Source organism: Triturus cristatus, chromosome 2_2, assembly GCF_964204655.1.
Source record: "Triturus cristatus chromosome 2_2, aTriCri1.1, whole genome shotgun sequence".
NCBI lineage: Eukaryota > Metazoa > Chordata > Amphibia > Caudata > Salamandridae > Triturus > Triturus cristatus.
The window spans coordinates 915,671,872-915,697,299 of record NC_140582.1 but is presented as its reverse complement, the minus strand read 5'-3'; the positions used below and the strand labels follow the sequence as shown (position 1 = coordinate 915,697,299).

General features: G+C 47.7%; 1 protein-coding gene across 1 annotated transcript in view; it reads left to right on the top strand.

The window, feature by feature from the left end:
- TBC1D19 (TBC1 domain family member 19) overlaps nt 1-25,428 on the top strand; it is a 1,311,239-nt gene that overhangs the window by 357,259 nt on the left and 928,552 nt on the right. The window contains exon 4 of the mRNA XM_085643323.1: nt 23,616-23,691. Within this exon, the coding sequence (XP_085499449.1) occupies nt 23,616-23,691 (76 nt within the window). The remainder of the gene's footprint in view (nt 1-23,615; nt 23,692-25,428) is intronic.

Below are 25,428 nucleotides of genomic sequence, written 5' to 3'. Positions count from 1 at the left end.
CTGTCTAACACTCCCATCAGTCATGCCTATGGATATCGATACTCTGCTGGACCCTGGTAACGGACCATGCTCTGTGTTGTCCCTAGCGGCTACCAATCCTGATGACGGCATTCATTGAGATCTCACAGACGCAAATTGCTACTGCTGAGGTATGAGAAGAAACATCAGGCACGCAGGTAACATTCGATTCGAACATTGCTGATGCAACCAATGCTGAAGGCGATAGTTCGCATCTATGTGCAGTTAATCTTCTAAACGAGGTATTCCAACTTTCACCTACAACTGTAGACAACTTTTTGTCTATAGGATTAGAAAATGTCATGTTTTCTCCAGGCCCACACACTGACTTTTGATTCAGGCACACAGTGTTCCGATGAGACTCTGAATTTGGCCTTCATTCTTTTCAGACAAGGGACTAACTTTGGAACTTTTTTCCTATGATTAATTTTTTTTTCCAAATTTGTAGTTTTTTCATTTTTTGGCACAGTAATCTGCTTATAGTAGAACTATTCATAGAGAACAGAATTCTTTGAAAATCTTCCAGGGACGTTATGCCACCTTGTCACATCAACAATTGATCTGTGTTAACCTGATATGAATTGGTTTCGGCCCTTTTTCTTCTGTATTAACAAGCCATTTCATCATGTATATATATTTCTGGTTCATTCTTTTTAGCATTTCCAATGCACACATATGCTTAGAATGAAAAATTGCTTTTAATATGTACAGCACCTTATGCATAGCAATGGTTTTGTATTGCACTTTTAGGACATATGTTTTTTAGATATGTTTTAGCATGTTTTAGCTAATCATGCGATACTCTCTTTTAGATATGTTTAGTATGTTTGGGATTTAGTAATGTTGTTCATACGAAACTGGAGTGGGTGTTGTGTGTAGATTTAGATTCCGTTTTTAGGTTTCCCGATTTATGCCCTTATATAGGTACAATTCATATTGCCCTTATTTAGGCATAGAAAATCCAGCCGTTATTTAGGCATTGTCCATGCTAACCAAATACAGGCATGGTCTCCTACATCCGTCAATCCACATCACAACGAGTTCCATGGAAAACAAGACTCTTAAGCCTTTAGGAATTTCCCTTGCTTGGATATTGAGTTCTCCAAGAACTCATTTATTATGCATGGACATTTATTCCTTAGGGGTTCATTCATGACGTTCCGATGCTCGACTTTTACGTCAATACAGGCATTCCTAAACACCTTCATGGTATAAATATAAATATACCTGCACTTGACGTGGCAAAGCACGGTTCCGGTACGGTCCAGTTCGACTGCCTACGTGCGGTTCACCACGACAAGTTCAGAAGGAGATCGAGTTCCCGCCTGATGCACTGACCAGACGCTGTCATTCTCCTCGCAGAGAATCCAGCTCCAGTGTTTCTGACTCCCCTTGCGGGGTGTTTGATATCGAGTCCCGGAAAGAGATTCCAACCTCTCATATTATAAGGTATGGAGCAGACAAGAACTTAGAGAAACGTTTGGCAACTCTTGGCAAAACTAAAACTATAGCTAGCTATACTTTTGAAAACAGCACCTACTTCTTACCTCGTACTACACTTAGGTTAGGTACACTGGGGTAGAACTATTTAGAAGCATCAGATGAGTATTCACATTTTAGCCTGTGTTATTTATGTATGTATCTTATTAATATATGTCATAGCTACAAACCATGCTATTGCAGTATAATTTTATCTTACTGCTAACCCGGGATGCATTGTACTTCGCATCCTGTCATATATCTTGCATGAGAAATAAGACTGTTCAATAAACCCCTTTTTTATTGAAACGCCTGTCTCTCTATTTCTGTGCAACTCTGTAGAAACGAAGCATGCACGATTGACTGAGTGAAACTGTTATCTATTGTTTCCACGGTTCTGAGATTGTTCCGACTCTTAAGGGAAACAAGTTGTCATGTTTATGCGATTGTCAGAAACTAATCCCTTCTTGTATATTCGAGAAGTTTCAAGTGACCTCTGAGTTTTAAGTTTAATGTACTCGATAGAGACATACTGACAGTCCTATGTCAAAACTATAGTGTATGTTATTCCATTGCACAGAGCCTATCAGGGATATAGGAACTACACTACAACTCAGCCTACATCTATTTCATCAAACTAGAAGAGCATAATTAATTACACTTTACTACATTATACCTCACGCAAGACCTATTGGGTCATTCCAAGAAAGGACAGTGAGCATGACTACAGACCGGAGTGGCCCACAAAAAACTCAAGACAATAATGATCTCCTACAATAGAAAAACAATGCTAAGTGGACAGATTTCAAACCTATGACAGGAGAAGTCTTCAAGATTATCGCCATCTTGAAGCCCACTTTCCATACTACTGATCCCCTCTCCTTCACCCTAGTACATAACCTCCACCATCTCATCTCCTCTTTTTGATGATTTGGACCGAAATCATCAACGCCTCTCTTTCACATGCTATGTATATGAATCCCTACAACTAGGCCAAATCACACCCATTCTCAGAAAACAGGGGCGGATCCTAACGACCTCAATAACATCAGATCCATCGCCAACCTTCTTTTCTTAGCTAAAGTGATTGACAAGAGCGTCCTGTTCGAACTCAACCAACACATAAACAAATTTAACCTCCATGACACCTTCCATTCGGAATTCAGGAGAGGTTACAGCACAGAAATGTCTATGCTCAATATATCAGATGACAGTCTCAGAACCTTAGATGAAGGCGACTCCTGCCTCCTAATCCTACTCGACTTATTGTTGGCATTCAACAGTCACTTAAAAATCACCCTGGTTTCAATGGCACAGTCTTTTTTTTCTCTTTATTAAGTATGACAGGTCAAAATACAGTCTTCATCGCGCATTATTCACCTAACAATTATTCTTGCATGTTACAGGTTCTCGGGCCCTAGTCCTTTATCCCCCTCCTTCCTTCCCACCTACTCGCTCATCTTCTCTCTACCCACACTAATGCTATGGGATATCATTCATCTGGTCATCTCTCCCCGGGATTCCCTCAGTCAGGACCGCACACAGATTTCCACGCTACACATTCCACTTGCCCCAGATCTGTTCCCAATTTTTGGGGTATCCTCTGCTTACATATACCATTTTTTCAGCCATCATGCACCAGTCTAAGTCACTCTCCCAGTCACGTAGGCAAGGTGTTATATGTCCCCCCAATTTTGAGCGATATTACGTTTTACAATTATGAGCCCCAATGTGACCCAGATCCTATCTTTTTCGCTGAGGTCTTTAGGCTTCCATATGTTGAGGAGACACCAACCTGGGTCGGGGGACAGGTCCATCCCTACTACTTCGGACAATTTCTGAATTATGGCAATCCAGTATTGCTGTATCTGGGGGAATTCCCACACCATGTGGTAGTATGTTCCCTCCAGTCCACACCCTTTCCCACAGGTAGCCTCCTCTGTTCTGCCCATTTTCACTAAGCGGATTTGCGAGTAATATATTCTGTGAAGTAATTTTAGCTGTATCAACCTAAACTTGCTTGATATGGCCACCTCCTTTGGGGACGATAGGGCGTCTCGCCTATCATCTTCATCTAATTCTCCGATGTCTGCCTGCCATTTCTCTTTGAGAGTGTTGAGGGAGTCTGGCGAGTTATTTATCAGTTTTTGAGATTCTGTCCTCCAATGGGGATGTCTCTGGGAGGAATTGCAGCCTGCAAAGCATGCTTGATTTGCATATACCGGAACATTTCTGTTACAGAAAGTTCATAATCCTTCTGGAGCAATTCAAATGATCGCATTTCACCCCGTACCCACAGGTCTCCCACTTGGGAAATCCCTATGAGGTCCTATTTGTCAAAATCCCTGATATCTACCCATGGTTCCAAGTATTTACTCATCCCTTAGTGGCGTATACCGCTTTATCCTGTTTTCCCAGCCTATCTGTTTCTGGACCACATGCCAGAGTTGGACTGTGGTTTTGGTCGGGCCGGTTAGCACTAGGCGACGGGGCGGGTTGTAAAGGGCTCCCAGGAGTCCCTTTTTACCCAGGACTTATCTGTCCATACGATATACTGGATCCTCTGGCGTTTGATAAATGTACTGATTAATGGCTGTCAGATGGGACACCCAAAAGTATCGTCGTATATCGGGCAATGCAATACCACCGTCATACCAGCCCATTTAGACACCCTATCCCAAACAATCATAGTGGGGCGGGTGAACGGCGAAGAATAAAGTCCCCAGGAGCACACAGGTCGAGGAAGCCAGACCTCCCTTCAGATATGCCGACCGGCCACTGTCTGATCCAGAAACACCCAGTGCTTTTCCGTCATAGGGCGGTTCCATTCTACAAGGTAATGCAAAAGCGAGGCCTGAAATTAGCAGGTGAAGTTAGGCACAGCCAAGCCTCCCTCCTTCTTAGGTCGCCGTAACAGAGTCTTCTGCAGTCTGGGAGAGATCGGGCCCCAAATGAAACGTTCAATTTCCGTTTGGATGTGCAAGAGCATCTTCGACAGGGGCAATAAAGGGAAAGTTTGGAAAAGGTATAGGGCCCAAGGTAAAACATTAATTTTTACCGCGGCCAGCCTCCCAAGCCATGACAGGGCTAGACGCCAGTGGGCGAGGTCTTTCTGGATGCATGAGAGTAAGATAGTATAGATCACTTCTGCTGTCTTGTCCAGACTGCCGTGTAGGACCAACCCTAAGTATGTAATGCCCCCCGTCACCCAGTCAAAGTCGAAATGGTCTCGCAGTGCGTCCACCGTGGTGGCTTCGCAGTGAGATTCAGGACTTGCAATTTCTGCAAGTTCATTTTAAAGCCAGAGACCAAACTGAGGACCTGCAGGGCTGTACTATGGCAGGCATTGAAGTCAGGGGTTGAGCCACCGAAAATATGACCTCATCAGCGTAAAGGCTGACCATGTGGCGGTTAGCCCCAAAGGGGACACCCTGCGCCTGTTGATTATCCCAGAGCCGTTGAGCAAAGGGCTCCATATATAAGGCGAAGAGCAGTGGGGAGAGAGGACATCCCTGTCTGTTGCCCCTCTCCACTGCAAACTCCCCTGAAAGTATACCATTGACCCTGACCGCCACAGTAGGGGCACTATAAATGCTAGCCACCCACTAACGAAACTTAGGCCCAACACCAAAATGCTCCAGTGTAGCAAACAAGTACGGCCAGTGCACCCGGTGAAAGGCCTTCTCAGCGTTGACTGCCAACAGTAGAGCTTCTTCCTTTGCCCTGTGCACTTTGTCATTCAAGTGGCATAACCGTTTAGTGTTGTCCCCACACTGCCTACTCGGTATAAAGCCCGACTGGTCCAGGTCAATAAAGCCGGGCCTGAGAGGGTTGAGTCTCTGGGCCAGGATGTTCGAGAATAACTTCGTATCTATGTTCAGTAGGGAGATCGGCCGGTAGGAGCCGCAAAGCACCGGGTCCTTCCCTGGTTTGTGGATGACAGAAATCGTTGCCTGGAGCATAGAAGCCATGAGGGTGTCAGCAAATTAATTGAATAATCGGGTGAGTAGTGGGGCTAGTTCCACACAGTAAGTCTTATAAAAAAGGGCACTAAAACCATCTGGGCCTGGCGCCTTCAGAGGCTTCAGACGGGCGATGGCGGAGACCACCTCTTCAATCCGGATAGGAGCCTCCAACCCGTCCGCTAAATGGGTCGGGAGAGAAGTAACCTCTGCGCCCTGCAAATACTCCTGAGGGTCTGCTAGAGTAGGGGACTTGGCGTCATAGAGGGCCTTGTAGAAGGCCTGAAAGGCCGCCGCAATAGCGGAGTCCTCCGTGACTTCTGATCCCTGGGCCCGTACTGCTTTTACTGCTTGAGGCTGCTGCTGACTGTGGAGGCAGTGAGCCAGCATGCAACCGCCCCTATTAGAGCCAACATAGTATTTATGTGGGGGCGTGGCCCAGCAACATGGCCGACAGGACATGAGCTCCTTCGGCTCCCGACCGGCCTGTCGCTAAAATCCTGTTAAATCCTTTGACCGGACGCCCACAGCAATTATGTGACCGCGGCTAGAACCCTACAAGCGATGGGGACCCCCTGGAAGGTGGAGAGCCTGATCTGTGTCCGGATCCGGCTGCTGGGGCTAAGCTCTTTGGTGTAGCGGACTACACGAGGCCGGGGATTCGGCCTACACCCGGCTAAGTCCCAGACGACATCCGGTGACAACGCTCCTGCTCCCGATTGCTCCGAGGACCCTGGCGACGATGGCGGAGGCCCCCACTGACATCGGGGGCTCCCCGGACTGCGAGAGCCACCCACATCATCATGCCAGTGCCTGAGTGAGCCCCAGACGGGGGGAAACGCTGCGAGACTCTTCAGCGAAGGGGCGACGGAGGGGCCCTGATTTTGCTTATCCTGGGAAGCAAGGGGATACGGCCTACCCCCGTTCGCGTAGGGCGTATATGCCAACGGCGGCTCTAAAACTGCGGCTGGAGCCCTGCCCGTGGTGAGATCCCCCTTGGAAGAGAGGGCGCACGATCTGCGGCCTGATCCCGGCTGCTGGGGCTGAGCTCCTTGGTGACTGCGAGAGGGGCGGACTACGCGAGGCCGGGGATTCGGCCTACACCCGACTGAGTTGCGCCTGGCATGCGGTGACGGCGCTCCTGCTCCCGAGTGCTCCGAGGACTTTGGCGATGACGGCGGAAGCCCCCACTGACATCGGGGACTCCCCAGAATGCGGAGGGACACCCACATCATCTTGCCAGTGCCTGGGTGAGTCCCGGAAGGGGGAAATCGCCACAAGACTCTTCGGCGACAGGGTGCCGGAGGGGCCCTGATTTTGTTAATCCTGGGAAGCGAGAGGATACGGCCTACCCCCGATAGCAGAGGGCGGACGCCCACGGCGGCTCTGTGACCGCGGCTGAAGCCCTGCAAGTGGTGGGATCCTCCCTCATCATTGTGCCTGTATGAGGCCTGAACCAGGGAAAACGCTGCAAGACTCTCCGTCGGCAGAGTGCCGGTGGGGCCCTGACTGGCCCATTCTGAGAAGCGAGAGGAAACGGCTCACTCTTGGTAGCGGAGGCCCGCTATGTGAGGGCAGACTACGCACATCAAACTCGGCCCCCTGCACAGGCCCGAGGTGTGACGCAGCTTTACGGCTGGAGATCATTCCCTGATCACTTGCTACGCCATAGAGGGGGACCGCGTTGAGTGGCATCGATACTCTGGGGACCCCGGAGAGAGTCCCACAGTCCTGCGCCATGGTCAAAGACAAACCGCCCGCGTCTCCAACCCCAACACAATTACGCAATACACTACTCAGTGCCTCCCTACGCAAAGGATCACCCATCAGACTGGCCTGGAGGGGGTGGCGATGCCACTGCTGAATCAACCCGGGCAGAGCTCCTAGAGGCTATACAGGGATCCCGCACTGCCTTGGAAAAGCAGATCGAGACGGTCTCCATCTAAGTAAATCTGCTGAGGGCGGACCTACGGAAAGTTGCGGACAAGGTCTCGTCGGCGGAGGGGGATATTGTACAGCTTCAGGGAGAAGTGGCGACACTGAGGCAGCAGGTCTCCCAGCTAACTAACACCACCGGGGCGTTGAGGCGGCGAGAGGAGGAGGCAGAAGGTAGGGCCCGCCTAAGCAATATCAGGGTCCTGGGCATTCCGGAGCTCGCTGAGCAGGGCAACGCGGAGCATTTTCTGGAGAACTGGATAGACACCAGGCTTTGCCCCAGGGATCTTTCAGAGGTCTTCGTGGTGGAAAGACCCCACAGGGCGTTAGTCCCCCCGCCGCCGCCGTTGGCAACCCCAAGGGCCCTTATAGCCAAAATTCTGAACTACCGAGGCAGGGACTGTATTTTGAAGGCTGCATGGGAAACACCTGATCTCACCTATGATAATGCGAAGGTCCCAATATATCCGGATTATACCCGCCAGGTACAGGAACAGAGGAAATCTTTCCTCGGCATCAAAAAAAGCTTTGTGATCTCCACCTGCAGTACGTTACTGTACCCCGCGAAACTAAAGGTGATATCCCAGGGAAAAGCTCACTTCTTCGACTCCCCAGAAGAGATGTGGGAATTGTTAGAGACGCGCTCCCCGAACAGGAACGGAGGGGCTCCCGGAGCACATGGGAGACCAGGCCCCTGAGGAATCGGAAGAGCAGGCGCAGAAACCGATCGGCCAGAGGTGCCCACGCGGAAAGACGGAGAATCACGGTAGGGGATGATGGAGCTCTGCGAGTGGAATCCTTGGACTCCAGCGACTCTTCTCCACGGATTGTGGTGGACATTCCAGAAGTGGGACTGGTCCCAGAGACTCTGAATCCGTCCAATCATGTGGTTCTGGAAACTGTCATGGACCCTCTTACACCCATTCCAGACCTGCCAGTAAAGTACTGTTTTCCTTTTTCGCCCTTTTTTTGAGGTGTGGGGGTTCTAGATTGATAGCTGGGTATTGACTGACTCTCAGGGACTCTAGTGCTGTGCTTCTCAGATATGTACCTCTCGGGGAGAATATTGGAGGGAGGATCGGGGCACAAAAAGTCTCTGCTAGGCTGTCCCATATGCCTTGTTGGGTTTGAGAGGAGATTTGGCCCTGTCATATCAGGAACATTGAAATGGGTGGATCCGGGCATTGTTTGCCTGCTTTGAAGCGACTGGGTTGGATCGGGAATTGGACTTCATTTTTTTCTTTTTTCAGGGTAGTTTTCAGCCCCTGTTGGGCTAATGGGGCAGCTGTGCACGTCCTGGCACCATCATAGGAAGAGCATTTCCGTATGTATAGTTGTAAGCGCATTGCTCGTGGGGGGAGGGGTGTACAAGGGGGTGTTTTCCTTGGTTTATTTAGGTTATGACTAAATTACTATATTGACCTCAACTGGGAGGGGCCAGACTTGTTCAGAGCCACGAAATGGGAGGCCTTGAAAGCGGTGGTGAGGGGTGCCTGCTTGAGTCTAACATGTGGGGTCTGCAGGCAGCTCCAGAGGGAACTACAAACGGAGGAGCGCAATCTCCTGGAGACACAGATCCGGGATTCCCCAGAGGTAGAGGATGGGACGAGGGAGGGTGACATTCGGGTACGCATACATGACATTTGGGACAGGCTAGACAGGTATACCCTCGCACAATATAAGCAATGCCTCCATAGGCAAGGGGACAAATCAAGCCACCTGTTGGCCTGGATTCTTCAACGAGAACAAGGCCCTGTCGCAATTGTGGCTCTGCGGGAGCCCACTGGTGGGTTGATCCACTCTGAGGTGGGGCTGTCGGAGTCCTGAAATCCCACTTGCAACTAGTATATGCCACAGACCCATCAGTTAGTGAGTCAGCTTATCTTCCTTACTTGCACGACTTGACTCTACAGTCTGTCTCTGATTCGGCCTGGAAAGGACTCGAGGAGCCCTTGACGCTACAGGAGGTGCACTCCGCTCTGCAGCGCTTACCAAGGGCTAAGTCCCTGGGGAGTAATGGGTACCCCCCTGAGTTTTATCAGGCCTTAGCGGCCACGCTCCCCTGGCTACTATTGCAGGTGTATCGCGAGGCCTTTGAACGGGGTGATCTCCCACCCAGCATGAAACAGGGGGAGATATGTATGATTCTGAAGCCGGGGGGGGGAAGGTCTGCCCATGAGCCCTCGTCATACCGGCCGATCACAATGATTAATACGGATGTCAAGATTCTATGCAGGCTCTTGGCCTCTCATCTAGGGCCACATATGCCGCATTTGGTGCATGAGGACCAATGTGGTTTTATACCAGGCCGGAACATGTCTATGAATCTGCACCGGCTCAGTCATGTAATGCATGAAGTACGCAAGCAGGAGGAACAGATGGTACTTGTTTCCATCGACCTAGCCAAGGCATTCGATACGGTAGATTTGGGATATCTCTTGGAAGTGTTGCGGGTCGTGGGGCTGGGACCTAAATTCTGTCACTGGATTCGCATATTATACACGGACCCTCGTGCGGAGGTTAAGCTTGGGGGCGGGCGCTCAGAAGAATGGCAGCTGGGAAGGGGCGCTTGTCAGGGGTGTCCACTTTCGCCCATATTGTTTGCCCTGGCCATAGAACCATTTGCAGTTTGGGTCTGGACGGAAATGGAATGGTGGGGAATTAGAGTGGGCAACACGAGCCATATTGTTTCCCTGTATGCCGATGATGCCCTGTTCTATCTAGCCTCCCCTTGGGACACACTCCCTGAACTACTGCGTCAATTGGACAGATTCGGAGAGGCATCTGGATTGCGGCTCAATCGCAATAAGTCCCTGATTTTTCTACTGGCGGGCCTGGCCTCGGTGCCTCTGGGGGATCTCCCTGACCTTGGGTTACGCTGGGAGCGGGCAGGTTTCCGATACCTGGGGATACAGGTTTCACCGACGGATGCACAAACGCTGGTCAGGAACATAGACCGGGTACTCGCGTCCCTACAGCATTCGGTAACTTTTTGGAACACCCTTCCACTGTCGTTGATGGGTAGGTTGGCCATCTCCAAGGTGGTGATGCTTCCCAGAACCCTATATGTCCTCCAGAATTCGCTATGCCTGTTACCACTGCGTGTCTTCAGGACCCTGAATACGATTCTCACGTCCCTGCTCTGGGCCAGACGACTACATAGGGTAGCCCTAAACACTGTCTTACCCAGCTATGAGGAGGGTGGCTTGAAAGACCCACGATTTGACCTATATTATTACGCTGCACCACTGCAACCTGCGGCCCACTGGCTTACTAATGTGGACAATTGGGAAAAATGCCTTCTGTCATGCCGGGCGGATACCCTGGCACTACAGAAGGCGCTGATGCAGGGCAGGAGAGCGGAGGCAACTCTCTCCTATGTGGTGAGACACAAGGCCGGTACGTGGCAGCGATTCGTAGAGAAAGTATTAAGGAAAGCACCATTTCATAGGGAACTACTGATCTGGATACTGGCCCCCTTTATAGACATAGGAACACATATGTCGTTCCACTCCTGAACGAGGGTGGCGGTGAGGTTCTTGCTGACCTCTTTCCCAGTGAGACATTCCTCATGTACGAGCAGGCAGAGGAGAGCTTTGGCCTCGGGCAGGGACAATTCTTACACTACAGGGGTATCCAAGAGGTGGTAAAGGTCGCCTGGCCTCAATACCCAGACATTCCACCTCCGACACAAACATTAGATATCCTTTAACGTGTGGTGCTGGTCGCAAACTGATCTCTCTCCTCTACAAAGCCATGAAAAGGAACTCCACACCCCCAGTGCCACCATCCAGAGCTGTCTGGGAGAAAGATTTAGGCACCCAGTTGGAGGAGAAACAATGGGCATACATAGGCACTCTCACATGCACTGTCTCCTGCAATGCCAGATTTAAACTGACGCATTTCCTACATCGCACCTACTTAACCCCGGTAACATTACAACGCATGTCACGTGACAGGGACGATAGATGCCTGAGGTGCACCATGGCAGGAGTGGGCTTTCTGCATTTGCCATGGGAATGCTCAGTAGTCAGGCAGTTCTGGACGTGGGTGGCCCGTAAGATAAGTGATGCCACGGGCCTCCAGTTGGAACTGGAACCCTTGAGCTGCCTACTTGCATCTGTGAGGAAGCCCAAGAAAAGGAAAATTCCATATAAATTGCTGCAATTAATGCTGGTGCTGGCTAGGCGCAGGGAGGCCATAACATAGATGGGACAGAGAGCCCCGGAACTGCCAGTCTGGCTTCAGGATGTGCGGGAGTGGTCTCTGGCCGAAGAAGCACATATGAAACTAACCCGTAGGGACGAGAAACTACAGGCTGACCTGATGGACTGGCAGGAAATGTGTCCTTCAGGGTCGACGGAGGGGGAGAACTCCGTCCACACTACGCTAGAGAGTGAGGGAAGCGGGTCGGATGGGAAAGATCAGCCTGATGATAATGGAGGGCGAGAAACTTGATTCTAGTAGTCAGCGACCTGTGTATGTTTGGTATATCTCATGCCTTTATCCCACAATGTTACACTTATGGATGAATATGTACCCCTATCATGACTTGCTATCTCTAATACTACTACCTGTACCGAGTATCACCAACTACATCGAAGATATGCCCCTACATGCTGTATCGTTGTTGATATATTTTTGTTGTCAAAAAATGAAAAAATAAAGTAAAAAAAAAAACAACTGAGTATTTATGTTTCAGCCGCAGCACCGCATATTCAGCCCTGTCAAGGTCCAGCCGCTTCAGATGAAGCAGCTCTTTTTATAACTGGTGCCAAACATAAGGGGCACCTGTGCGTTTGTGTATGGCCTCAAGTTCCTTAACCCCGCCCTTGAGGTCCTGTCTTTTAGCCCGCCTGTCTTTGTTATCGTAAGCAGCTTTGGCGATGAGAGCCCCCCTTGTGACTAGTTTGAGTGCCTCCCAAACGGAGGCCAAAGACGTGGAGCCGTCATCATTGGTTGCTAAGTTGTCAGACAGTGTTCGTCGGAGGTCCTTCACCACCTGCGGAGACTGCAGGAGGGAGTCCTGTTGCCGCCAGTGAGATGGGGACAGAGTGATAGGAGCATGGTCCAAGAGGGAGCGGACCTCTATCGTAGAGGCCTGAGTACAGGCCCACACTGCTTGAGTAACAAGAAAATGGCCCAATCGGGCATACGACTTATGGGTAGCAGAATAGAAGGAGTAATCCTGTTTGTCACGGTGTAAGCAACGCCAGCCATCTCTAATGCCGCCGTCTTCAAGCCACCCCCTCCTGTGCCCCGATATGGCGCCATCACCGCTTGATCTCGGGCAAGAGGGGTCCATCACGTATCCATAACCAGATTCAAATCTCCCCCAACCGCCACAAGGGAATCAGGTGTGTGAAGAACCTCGGCTAGTGCATTCAGAAGAAACTTCCCTTGATGTTCGTTGGGGCCGTATTGTGAGGCTATAGTAATATTGGAGGAGCCTATGTGAAGTCGCAGCACAAGGAGGCGCCCTTTAATCTCCGCCACTGTGCCTACAACTTAGTCCCGAATTTGCTTGGAAAGCAGGATGGCTACCCACCATTCTTATTTTTTCCTGAGAACCAAAACTGCAATGGAAACCCTCTGTGCTGCATGCGGTGTGTCTCTCTGTGAAGGAGGTGAGTTTCTTCCCCTTTTGTATGTTCAAGTAATGAGAGCACTGCCTTCCTTTTAGTGGGATTATTAAGACCTCTGATGTTGAGGCTAACCAATTGGACTGCCATCAGATGGAAAAGAGCCACCCTGTGCAATGACTAATGCGATGTAAATAGCTGCGGGGAACAAGACCCATAGAGGGGCGCATACGCATGTGCAGGCGGGGGAGCCCTGGCCAAGGAACCCTGCATAGTAAGCTCACCGGAGAGAGGACCCACCCAACTCAAAAATAATAAAAAACAAACCCCATAACAAGTAAACAACAACAAATAGAAGTGTACCAAGTCCATCTCGAATGCGGGATTAGAGACAAAGGGGACAACCAAAGAAGTGAGCATCGTCTCTGGGAAGAGACCCTCCGCCCCCACTGGACCCACCAAGGGGAGAACAGCCCCCAAAACTCGTTACCCTCAGTCGTTAGTGTCCAAGGATTTCCCATCTGCGCCAGCCACGGTCCGAAGAACAGCAGACCGTTCCTTGATTGTGGCTGTGTCTGGGCTAAGGCGTTCTAGATCTCGGCCACCCCTGGGACCGTGTCTAGGCGTTCTCTGCGTGCCATGTTCTGAGGCCTCGGAGTTGGAGGGCAGGTCGTCGATAGACAAGTTCAGAACCTTGCATGCCTCATGCAAAGAACGGACCTGGTACAGCTTACCATCAAGCCAGAAGATAAGGCGAAAGCGGTGGCCTCAGGCATATGAAATATTTTTCAAGCGTAGGTGGCTAGTGATGGGACGAAAGTCTCTTCTCTTTTGGAGAGTACTAGCCGCTAGGTCCTGGAACAACTGAGGGGAGTGATCCCTGAAGTGCAGAGGTCGACAAGCACGGGCCGCTTTAAAGATCTCCTCCTTCACTGGGAAGTTGTGGGCACAAATCAGGATGTCCGCAGGAGGGCGATTCGGCTGACGAGGCGAACCAACACGGGACAGCGATCCATTGTGACAGAAGACTCCGCTGGGGTGCCCAGGACCACGCGGAGGAGGTCCTGTACATACCACCAAGGTCTTACCCTTCTGTCCTCGTTGGGACTGCTCGGATGCGGATATTGTTCCTTCGCGATCTGTTCTACAGGTCTTCGGAGTGCGATTGAAGGTCTAAGTGCTGGTCCCGCAACCGCAGGATTTCTTGCTGAAGCGCTGCAATTTCTTCATCGCTGGCTGTCACGGAGTCCTCCAGTGCAGCCACCCGTTCACCCACAGCATCCACATCTCACCATACTTCCCGGAGATCTGCCTTCAGGTCCGTCTTGATGGCCAAGATATTCTCTCTTTGGGAAGCGAATAGGGCCTCCAGGAACTCCCTCGTAACTGTGTTGTCGGGGCCATCTCCTCCGGGCGCCACGCCAGAGCCAGAGGAGTCCCCTGCAGACTTCAGCAGGAGATCCCGGACGGATCTATCATTTTTATTCTTGGCCATCGCCATTGTGAGAGTAGGAGGTCAAGCAGACTAGACCGTATGTGGGTCCTCAAGAAAGGGGAAGCTCTGGCACCGGACGGTTGGCGTCGAGGCGTGAGAGCACGCCGTCCCTCAGGAGTATCTCTGCTGTGACCAGAGGCCCCGTGGGCCACACCACACCTCAAGTAGGCCCAACTCTGCTAAACCTTCTACGCATGGTGACAAGGTAGAACAGATCCCGTGGGGCTCCCAGAGGAGGCTCACCCCCCTGGGGTGGCAGAGAGCAGGCCCCGTTGGGCGCTACTGCCGAGACCAGCAGTCCGTACCCACAGGCACTACTAAGGTATAGTCCCACCAGGGTGATCGTCAGTACCGGCAGCTGCTGCAGTGTAGCAATGCCCTGCTCCATGCCACGAGAAAGCCCTGGGAGAGTCAGTAGAGGGTGAGAAGCTCCGGTACCTTCCCCTCACAATAGGCCTCACCAGCAGATAGGCCCGAGATAGTTCCTCCAAGCTACTTGCGTCTCAGCGGTCTCACCCACCGCCGCCATGCTCGCACCACCAGGGGGGCCACCAAATCTCCTCCAGGTGCGCTGAGCAGCAATGTCGTTGCAGCTCCTAGGCTCAGCCGCACTCCGCATGCCCCAGGTATGCCACTATCACGTCAGAAGCCCTGTTGGACCCGTGAACCAACTCTGTGAGAACCCACTGCTTCCAGGGCTCACCCTCGCGCTGCGTTGCTGCAGTGAAAGACCCGCTCACCACAGGGGGTCGAATCAGGCACTCCCATCGAGCCCAGGGTCTCACGCGATGACTGCGGCCAGCACAGGCCGCGATGCAGGCCCCAAGCTTCCTAATGCGGGCGCATCAGAGGCCCTCTGTGCTCGCGAACCGGCTCAGGGAGAACCCTCCACCTCCATGTCTCTCCCTTGCACTGTGGTGCTGCAGAGGAGTCCCCGCTCACCTCAGGCGGCCGGGTCGTGTGCTCCCAACGAGCCTGTGGGCTCGCGTATTTTTCTTGGCCAGCAGAGGCCGTGATGCAGGCCCCAAGTCTAATCCAGGTGCGTCGCCCGCCAACCGGCGTTGATAGTGAGGTGCGTGGGCTGCGGATCACCCCGGGTCCCGCAGCGACTGGCACTTGAGTGTGCCCTCCAGTGGCACGGCTGCAAAATCTGCGGGGCTCCACTCTGCCCGGAGGGTCTCTGACACGCCTCGCAGCAGGCCCAGCATCTCCACGCACACCCCTCCGGAGCCTCATGACAAACGGCGATCTCTTGGTCCCGCTTTCCTGAGCTAGGAAGGCGCTCCGCCGTTCACTGCCGGAGACGCTGTTTTGCCGCAATACGTCCGACGTGGGATCCGGGTGCTGAGGGATGCATTATGTAATGCTGTAGGCCGGCGGGAGCGGAGCTTGAAGAAACGCGTCCGTTCACTCCGCCATCTTGCGCACCATCATTTTAAAGAGAGCCGCCCTTCCCAGCAGAGAGAGGGGCTGCGTCTTCCAATGGTGGACATTGTCCTGTAGGCACTTTGGGGGGGCAACAAACTACGGTTGTAGAAAAGATCTATATCAGTCGTCTTGAATACTCCTAGATAGCGGAAGCCTACTGTAACTATCTCTGCCTCACATGTCCTCCGGAGCTTCGGGGGTGACCATTTAGCACATATCTAACGGACTTGGACCAATTTATATTGTAACCCGAATATCTCCCCAAGTTGGTGAATATATTCAAAACCCTGCAAATCGAGTGTTTGGGGGAAGCTAGGTATAGAAGGATGTCGTCTGCGTATAAGGATATTCTATCTTCCCATTTCTCCGACCATCGCAGACCCTTGATCAGAGGATACCTACGAATCCAGATGCCAGCTGCTCCACAGCAGTGCGAAAGGCAGAGGCGACCGCAGTCAACCCTGCCGTGTTCCCCCTTCTCAGTGGAAAGCTACGAGATGTAGTGTTGTTGACCACCACCTGCGCTCTGGGATCGGAATAGAGCAACTCTATCCATGCCCTGAAATCCGTCCCAAACCCCATTTTTTCCAGCACCTTGAACATGTAGGGACACTCTATGGTATCAAAGGCCATTTGAGCATCGAGAGACATTACCACTGCGTCCTCTCTGATTGTATCCACTCTTCCCAGTACTCCAATGGCACAGTCTTGAGATGGCCTGCGTCCTATTTACAACACCGTTCTCAACCAATAAAAATCCACAATTGTCTCTCTCAGCCGGAACCAGTTTCACAAAGTGTACCACTAGGCTCAATCCTCTCTCCAGCAATATTCAGTCTCTTCATGAAACCTCTCACCTGTAATTCTGAGCCCAGCGGGGGTTAATTATCACCTCTATGACAAAATAACATTACTCAGAGACCTCTGGCATCTGAGTAGTAGACTAAATAAAATGCAAACCTGGCTAAACACCAATCACCTAAGGCCCACCAAGACTGAACGGGAAACAAGCTTTACAACGCAGTCATTACATCGCACTACCTTTACAACGCAGTCATTACATCGCAACATCCTTTACATCGCATGTCATTACAAAGCAGCCATTACATCGCATGTCACTACAACACCAGTCATTACCACGCAAGTAACTACAACGCAGGCATTACATCGCAAGTCATTACAATGCATACCATTACAACGCATAGTACCCTTACACTATCCGACACTTACCCTACTGTTGCACTCACTGGAGTTAGAATAGTAATTATTACCCCTACACTATCCAACACTTACCTTAAATGCGATGTAATGGTATGCGTTGTAATGGTATAATGCGATGTAATGGAATGCGTTGTAAAGGTAGTTTCTAAAAATACAATGTAATGGCATGTGATGTAAAAGAATGCGTTGTAAAGAATGTTGCGATGTAAAAACTGCATTGTAAAGGCATGCGTTGTAAATGTATGCATTGGAACGTCATACATTCGACTGAACTAATTCTCGTTTTTGAAGGAAAAAAAAAAACCTTTACCAATTCAAGAAAGACTCGAGAACTTGGATGCACTAAACTGTTCTCTTTCACTTTCTAACTTCGTAAAGTCCCTGGGAAACACACTGGACAAACACATGTCAATGAAGGAACACAAAAACAATTCAGCTAAAGGAGCGTTGTACACACTAAAATACCTCAAGAAAATTAAATTGTTTATTTCCTTTGACGATCCTAAGCGGCTAGTGCAATCACAAGTGTTAAAGAGTGATTTTTTCACCAAACAGGAACCGACACTGAATATGTTATCTGAAGTAACAACATGCAGGAATCGAGTCAGGAGTGACACTTAAGGATAAAAACATGCTATCTAGCAAATAATAAATCACAGCAATTCAAAGGGTGAGAGAAAAACTGAATAGCAAAATGCAAAGAGACAGTATAACCTTATCTAATAATAAATCAATCAATAAATCAATTAGCTAGCTGGGACCACCTCATCGTGGAAAACACTGTATGAGGTGACCAATGAGCTGATCAGTGGACAGCCCATTTACACAGTTTTAATGAGGAACTGGTGACCGCAGAGTCAAAACGTTAGCAGTTGTTTGACTGCAGAAAATAACAAAGGCTGGACATTTTATTGAAAACAATTTGCATCACTTCTTGGAAAATTAAAAAAACAGAACTTACAGAAAGGTACAACATTTTTCAAAAGGTTATCGTTTATTTTGAGCTATGTCACTGTCTTAGTTTCCTAAAATAGCAAAATATCAGGTGAGAAGTTGCGGAAAGTTGCGGTTAGCTCCCACCTCTACCCTTAGCCCATCCTGTTCTTCTAGATGACAGATGTTTCCTGTTTCTTCCTTCATGATTTCGATGTACTGTAAGATGTGCACGCAGAGGCCAGGGGCTCGAGGACTTGTTTATCAGAAAGGCAGTGACCTGAGGTTATTGGCCTTCACAGGAGAGATACATCTAAGGTTACAGGAGGGCATAAGGCCAACTGCCTCTGTAGATGCTCAAGGCAGTGTGGACAATTTTAGCACAACCCTGCCCATGGGCTGGCTGGGACATTAGAGACTCTCATGCTTCAGATGTGGATAGAATAGGCCCGGTGCACTATAATGTAAAACAAGACCCTGCTTCACAAGTCCTCTCAAAACTTGACTACAGCAATGCCATTATCACTGGGGCTCCAAAAAGTCACCTCGCGCCCTTAAGAGTAACTCTTAATGTAGCTGCCAGACTCATCACAGGAATTAAATGATTTGATCACATCTCACCTGCCATCAAGAGTCAGTCTCAATTGGCTTCCATAGAAATAAGATGCATTTCATACAAAAAAAAAACAGATACCTAGAAACCAAACTATCCAGAGTAGGAAAAGATCAGGCCCTGAGAAGCTCCAACCCACTTCTTCTCATACCGCCATATCTAAAGAAGAAAACATCCCAGGCACTCTCTTTCTCATGAAATGCTCCTAGGATTTGGAATTCATTCCCTACGAATCTCCTCTGCAACCCTTCCTTTTCCAGCTTCAAGCAAGGCCTTAAATCTCATCTGCATAACAACTACTTTAACACGCTCACAAGCTGATCAGCGTTCCCCAAAGATTCAACCCCATCAAAAGGGTGCTTTGATGCGGTCACAATAACTCTTTCAGTACTTAAATTGTTGCTAACATGCCTACCTTAATGTTGAACTGTTTTATACTTTTTGGGACTTTTTAGTGAACCACACAAATCTTCTCATGTAATTTGATTGTACTGATTCACATAACCTGTAAAGTGCTCTGATACATTTGGGTCTAACTAGCGCTATATAAAACCCAAAATAAATAAAACCCAAATTAATAAATGTTGTTACATTTAATTTGGAACTCTCACTTGTCTGAAAATCACGATATAAAATATTACTTTACCTCGCTAAACCAAAGAGCAAATAAATGGAATAGAAGCTACCAATCCAAAATAGCCCAGCTAAAAAAACAAGATTTAATCACTTTAAGACTCAAAACTCAGAATAGTTATGACCAAACTACAACAGACTGGCTCAGAAATAGGGAACAACTTTTGAGGTAAATTTTCAATTGTGTCTTCATTAAAAGTATCAACAGAACTTCTTTATATCACAACAGCACCAACATACTGATTACTTTAGCAAAAAAGAAACATCGAATGCCGCTAAGAGCACAGTTAAAAATCCCAAGAAAAATATTGACACCATCAGATTAAGGTGGAAAAGGTAAACTATAGGAGGACAATAAAAGAAATAAAGCAGCATGACTCTAGCTGTGTACAGCAATCAAAGCAAATAATACAAAACTGTTCTGGACAATACTCGGATACAGTATTGTGTTTCACAGTTGCAAGTGATCATTTCATACCATAAGAAATATGGCATACTTACAGCGGCAAACTTTACTCTAATAAGACATCTTGTACCTTTGTTCTCCCCAAATACACTAATTCCTCATTCAGGGTCACACAAGATAAAATCATTACACTTGTCAGAAAAACTTGATCCTCAAGGACAGCTAGCCCATATTGAATACCAATCAATAAAATGAAACCCTAATTCATTGGGCCAACTACTTTACAAGTTGTTTGTTCAAGTCTTAGAAATGGCCCGACTTCCCCCTTCATGAAAAGTGGCGATAATATACCCAATTCATAAAAAAAGAGGCAAAAGATAAACTCAAAGAATTATCATCTCATGGTTTTTCTAAATTCCGAAGGGATGCTTTTTGTGAATTACTCAATGAATATATCTACGCCTGAACAACAAACAACAACTTACTTGCACTTAATCAATCTGGCTTTAGATCCAGCTGCTCTGTGATCAACAACATTGTTGGCCTTACCCTCATAGGGGATACAACATTAGGAAGAAACCTTATGCTATATGTATGTTATGTAGAATATTCTTCAGTTTTGGACAAACTATTGGAAGAAGTTTCAGGACAAATTATCAAAATGGAGTATTAACCACATTCTACTATATTTCTTGATCTCACAGCAGAAAAAAACCTGACTACAAGGTAAATTGACTTTTGCTTCCCTTGCTTTTTCCCATATATATTTCAGATACTGTGCATCTTGAACACCCAGCGGCCTTGCACCAAAGCTAGGGAACAAACGAATCACTTACTTAACATGCGCCATTAATATCATTATACTTTCACTAACATCATCAGGTCTGTAAACCCAGTTACTTAATTTGCAGGATTTAAATTGAAAACATGACCTAAAAATCAACTTTGAGAAAACATAAATGATGTTCTTCAGCAGGTCTTGGAAAGACTGAGATGAAAACCTGATGATAACCCCAAATAGCAAGTCAACGCTTATGACTTCCTGGGTCTAAAAGAAGGCAGTCAACTTTCATGGTCGGATCATATTGAAAACAAAAAGAAGAAAGACTGTATTGTCCTAAAATCAAGATATTCTCTGGTCTCTGTGGAGGATGAGCTATCAATAAATCACTTAAAGTAATCACCTCAAATCTAACACCATCCATTCTATATGAATCTGTTGTCTTTAAGAAAAAAACTATTAACAAAATCAACAAACTGTAAAGAAAGAAGACAAGATCCTTATTGAGACTGTGCAGACCGACCCTCTCTGCTATATTACTTGCTCTAAATGACAAGGCAACATGAAATTTCATCTGTGATTGTATCTTGGCCAATTAAATTCCATTAAGGCATTACATTTATGAAGAATTAAGACGTTCTGAAAGATCAAATTCAGTTTTGAACCTTGCATCTATAAATAGTGATAACAGATATTAAACTCCTGCATTTTACTATTCTCACAAGCATCCCTTCTGTAGAGACAAGGCCCTAATACAAAAGATCTTGAACAGCAATAGTAGGCTAATTGATTTGACTATCTTACAGTCCTATAAACACGTAGACAATACAGTTTATACATACACCATTACACACTATTCAGGGAAACTCAACCTGTCCCGTGGAGCCTACTTTTAAAAACAAGAATTTAAGATTCTGACTCTTGTGTATTTCAATAGCCCAATTCCAAGTCTCATGGAATATACAGTGCTTTTCATCAAAGACTTTCACACTTTGTGGCTATAAAAATTAGACTGTCTTGGCATATCATATGGCTGTGCCCACTTGATTTTTTTGAAAAAATATTTGAAGGTGACTTTTACAGAAGTTCACAGTCGGGCGATCAGAGAAGCATTAAGAAGCTGCTTCTCTTCACAAGACTGTGAATTTATTGGTAGATTGATTAACTTTTAGATGTAGCTTATTGTCATCTACAGAGAGGTCAACTTTAAGGTTTATGGATAAACATCTACAGAGAGGTCAACTTTAAAGTTTATGGATAATAACCTTTTATCTTATTTGTTATTGTTTTTATCAAAATTATGCTTACCCTTTTTTTATTCGAATTGTGTTATTGTAATTGATATTTTACTATTTCTACACAATAAATGAATTTATTATTATTATTAAAACTTATATTAGAATAATGAAGCAAATCAAATATTTTTTAAATTTCGAGCCATCCAAATGTAATCAGTATGCTGCCATCTACTCAGTGTGCTTTGTAATTGCAGTAATATTCATGGGACCTGCACACTGTCATTAATGGTACAGGAAATGTGTCCAGGTTATTTAATCATTTCAATGTATCTGATTATGCCAGCATAAGGGATACCAGTAAAATCATGATACTCCCTTGGTGCTTCCATAATATACCAGTGCAGTGCTCAAAGTGGCAGACGCTGCTTTGTGATATAAGGAACTGCTTAAGGTGACTGGACGCTACCATCATAAGCTCAATGGCTGACAGATTTGTGTGGGTATTGCCATTATGTGCCAAGAGATTAATTATTGTGCCTAGATGGCACAGTCATATGGAAAATATTCTTTGAGTGCTAACCACAAACTGAGATGCTTCTCAGTATGTTTTGGATGCTTCCATCACATGCTAAAGAGCTGCCAAGGGTTCTGGGTGAGGCCATCATTTGCGTTGATTCTGATCATAGTTCATTTTCCGCTGCACCATCTGATTCGATGCTGCTCGGTGTACCTTGGGCGTTCCAAACAAATGCCTGACTGCTGCCATCAAATGTCTTGGGTGAGGTCTTCGTATGCTTGAGTATTGCTCGGTTTGTCTTAAGCTCTGCAGTCGTGTGTCTGGCCGTCATCCTTTTTGCCATTGGCCGTATTGTCATGTGTGCTAATGCTGTAGAAATGTGATGCTGCCATAGTATGCTTGTTTCCTGCTCAGAATCCATTGGCTGCTGCATTGTATGTGTGTCTGCACTTTCTGTGGTGCAATTTATGCCTGGTTGCTGCCTATTGTACCCCATCAGATCTCATCACATGCCTGTGTCCTGGACAGTGGGCCCAGCTTGCTGTCGTCACAAGTGCTTCAGTGATGTTCTTTGGGTGCTGGGAACTATATGGACTCAAACAAAATGTGAAGGAGCATCCAAAGGGATGTTTCAATGGGCCACTGCTCTTACTGTGGGTTGACTATTCTTGTGTGCTTTATCTAATGTTCATAGGCGCCTGGGAGAATATCAAGCTATTTATATATTGAGTCTCACCCCTATTGAGGGCAACTGCAGTGCACGGATTTTAGGTGCCCTGTGCACTATTATATTATACCACTTTGGCGCTACTGCTCCCTACACAATGTTCAACATGACCATTTTTAGGTTTTTTCGTTTAGTTGGAGTGCGGAGGCAGCCTGTGGTGGTGCTGTAAGACATTCGTTACCAGTGGGTTAAATGCACCACCTAGCCTTTATTGACGGATACAGAAATAGGTTGCTCTCCCCAGGCTGTGCTGTCAAGAACCAAGGAATGGTGTGCTGTACAGTCCACTTGTCATCCCATCCCTGAAGTGATGATTTGGCGCTCTCACCCATCTGTCCCTTCCTAACTCTCTCAATTGCCAATAAAAGGCTACTGGGCTGGAGAACTTTGAAAGAAAATGTGATCTGTGACCCAAGGGTCGTACTGGCATGGTTAGGGGGTTGTAAAGCAGGTAAGAGCGGTCTCTGTTGCGTACTTGATACACCATCTGACTGCTACATTGCATAAATAGCATCTGTTTATCTTAATTTCTCTCAGACTGGTTCATAACTGTAGTTACTCTTCTGTCATACATTATTGTAGTGATGAAGGGGAAAGATGCATCGTAATAATGCATCTGATATATATATATGTGTCTTTCACTGCAGGCTTCCTTCTCCCAGCCATCCAGCTGCCCCGGCCGATCACGTTAAAGAGCCTTTGGCATACATGAGAAGAGCGCAGGTGAGTTCTTGATACCTCTAATCTTCTTACGTTTTACATGACGGGTCCGGCTGTAAACAAATGTTTAGAAACCTGCATTTTTCCTTGTGCTTTCTTAGTAGTGTTTGCTATTTTTAGCCAGTTGGTTATATAATAATAAAAGCATTGAAGATGGACAGTTTAGCAGCTAATTGGAAATCGGCAAGACGATCAGAGTATTTCAGGCAGCCCCTTTTTAGGTCTCGCCTACGCAGCGCGCATGCGCTGCGTAGGCAAAATACCTTTAGCAATCGCTTCGGCTTTTCAGCCAGAAACGTGCATGCATTCCATTGCCTTCAATGGCAACGCGTGTACGTTTGGCGATTCCCTTGCTGGAGTGAGCTTTGGCAACATATGCTTGCTAACTCCCGCAAGGGAAGCGCAGACCCCTCCTCTCTCCCCTCCCCCTGCTGCCTCCTTTCAGCGCGAGGCGCCCGCGCTTGTCTATATTGTGGATCCAGCACACTATTGACCTTCTGGGGGAACCGACACAAGAAATGTATTTTGTGTATAACCATGCCAATCATCAGTGATTTATACCCTGCATGAAACATTTTCAATATAATTTCCAAGGAACCTCCTGGATTCAACCGCTCTGTATGGCGTTTTTTTTAATCTCTGCGTACTTTTCTGCATTTTGGGATAATGTCCTCTCTAAAGCGGAAAAGGGTTGGTATAAATCGGGCAACTGTGCTGAACATTAATGTAAACAAGAAGGTTATAACGGAGTCATGTACAGCATCGGTGTGGTATCTTCAGCCCGCGAATTTCTGTTTGAAAATGTTTTACACTCTCGTGTCCACTGACTTCCATTTATATAGAGTGTGCCCCCCCTGCACCACTGACCCCCACAGACCCTCTACCCTTTGCTTTTCTTTCCCATGCCTCGGTGTCCCCCTCCCTCCCACCTTTCCCCCCTCAACATCTCTTCAAGTAAATCTACCTCTGACCACCTCTATCGCCCCCCTCCTCCGCACACGAGCCTTGGTGTTGGTCAGCGCACATCGGCCCCTTAATGATTAAAGGGTGGATACTGTTGTTATTTACGCCTCCCCCTAGTGCCAACACATTACCTTAACGCCTCTCCCCGCTGGCCCACACACAGGGCAAGACTCGTATTCTGGTAAAGTTCCTCTTCACGATATGAACAGAAAAAACATAAATACACTGGTTTGGGGGGAGGGGCATTCAGAATGCTAAGGCTATGTAACCCCGGCTACCCCTGGTTGGGAGGATGGGGGGGAACTGGTGGAAATGGTCTTTGGCACTCCTGAGTGTGGTGGAGGGTGTCGCCCCTTGGCATCTATGGGAACCTTCCCTGTGTGCCATGGGGAACACCCTGGCAACGGCGCTGATGGACCTCTGGGTTTCATGGTTGAGGTCCCCATGCCTCTGGTTTTGAGCCCCCCCCCCCCAAACAGCTGTTATAAGTGACGCCCATCTTCGGGGAAACTGACATCTATGGTATTAGTTCTAAATATTTACATCGAGTTACAATTGTTTTGAAAATAACAGGTTCAGATTGTTTTCCGGTCGAATGATTGCATCTTTAACAGGGTGACCGGTTTGACTACTTCTATTTTTCAACGTATTGCCCCTTTCCACCACAGGCTTCACTCCAGCACCTTCTTTAACCATTGTTCTGTCTTTGCACGTGTCTCGTATCTTCTTCTCTCCTACGTTTTATATTTTATGTTGGGTCTCCCACAATGCTTTTTC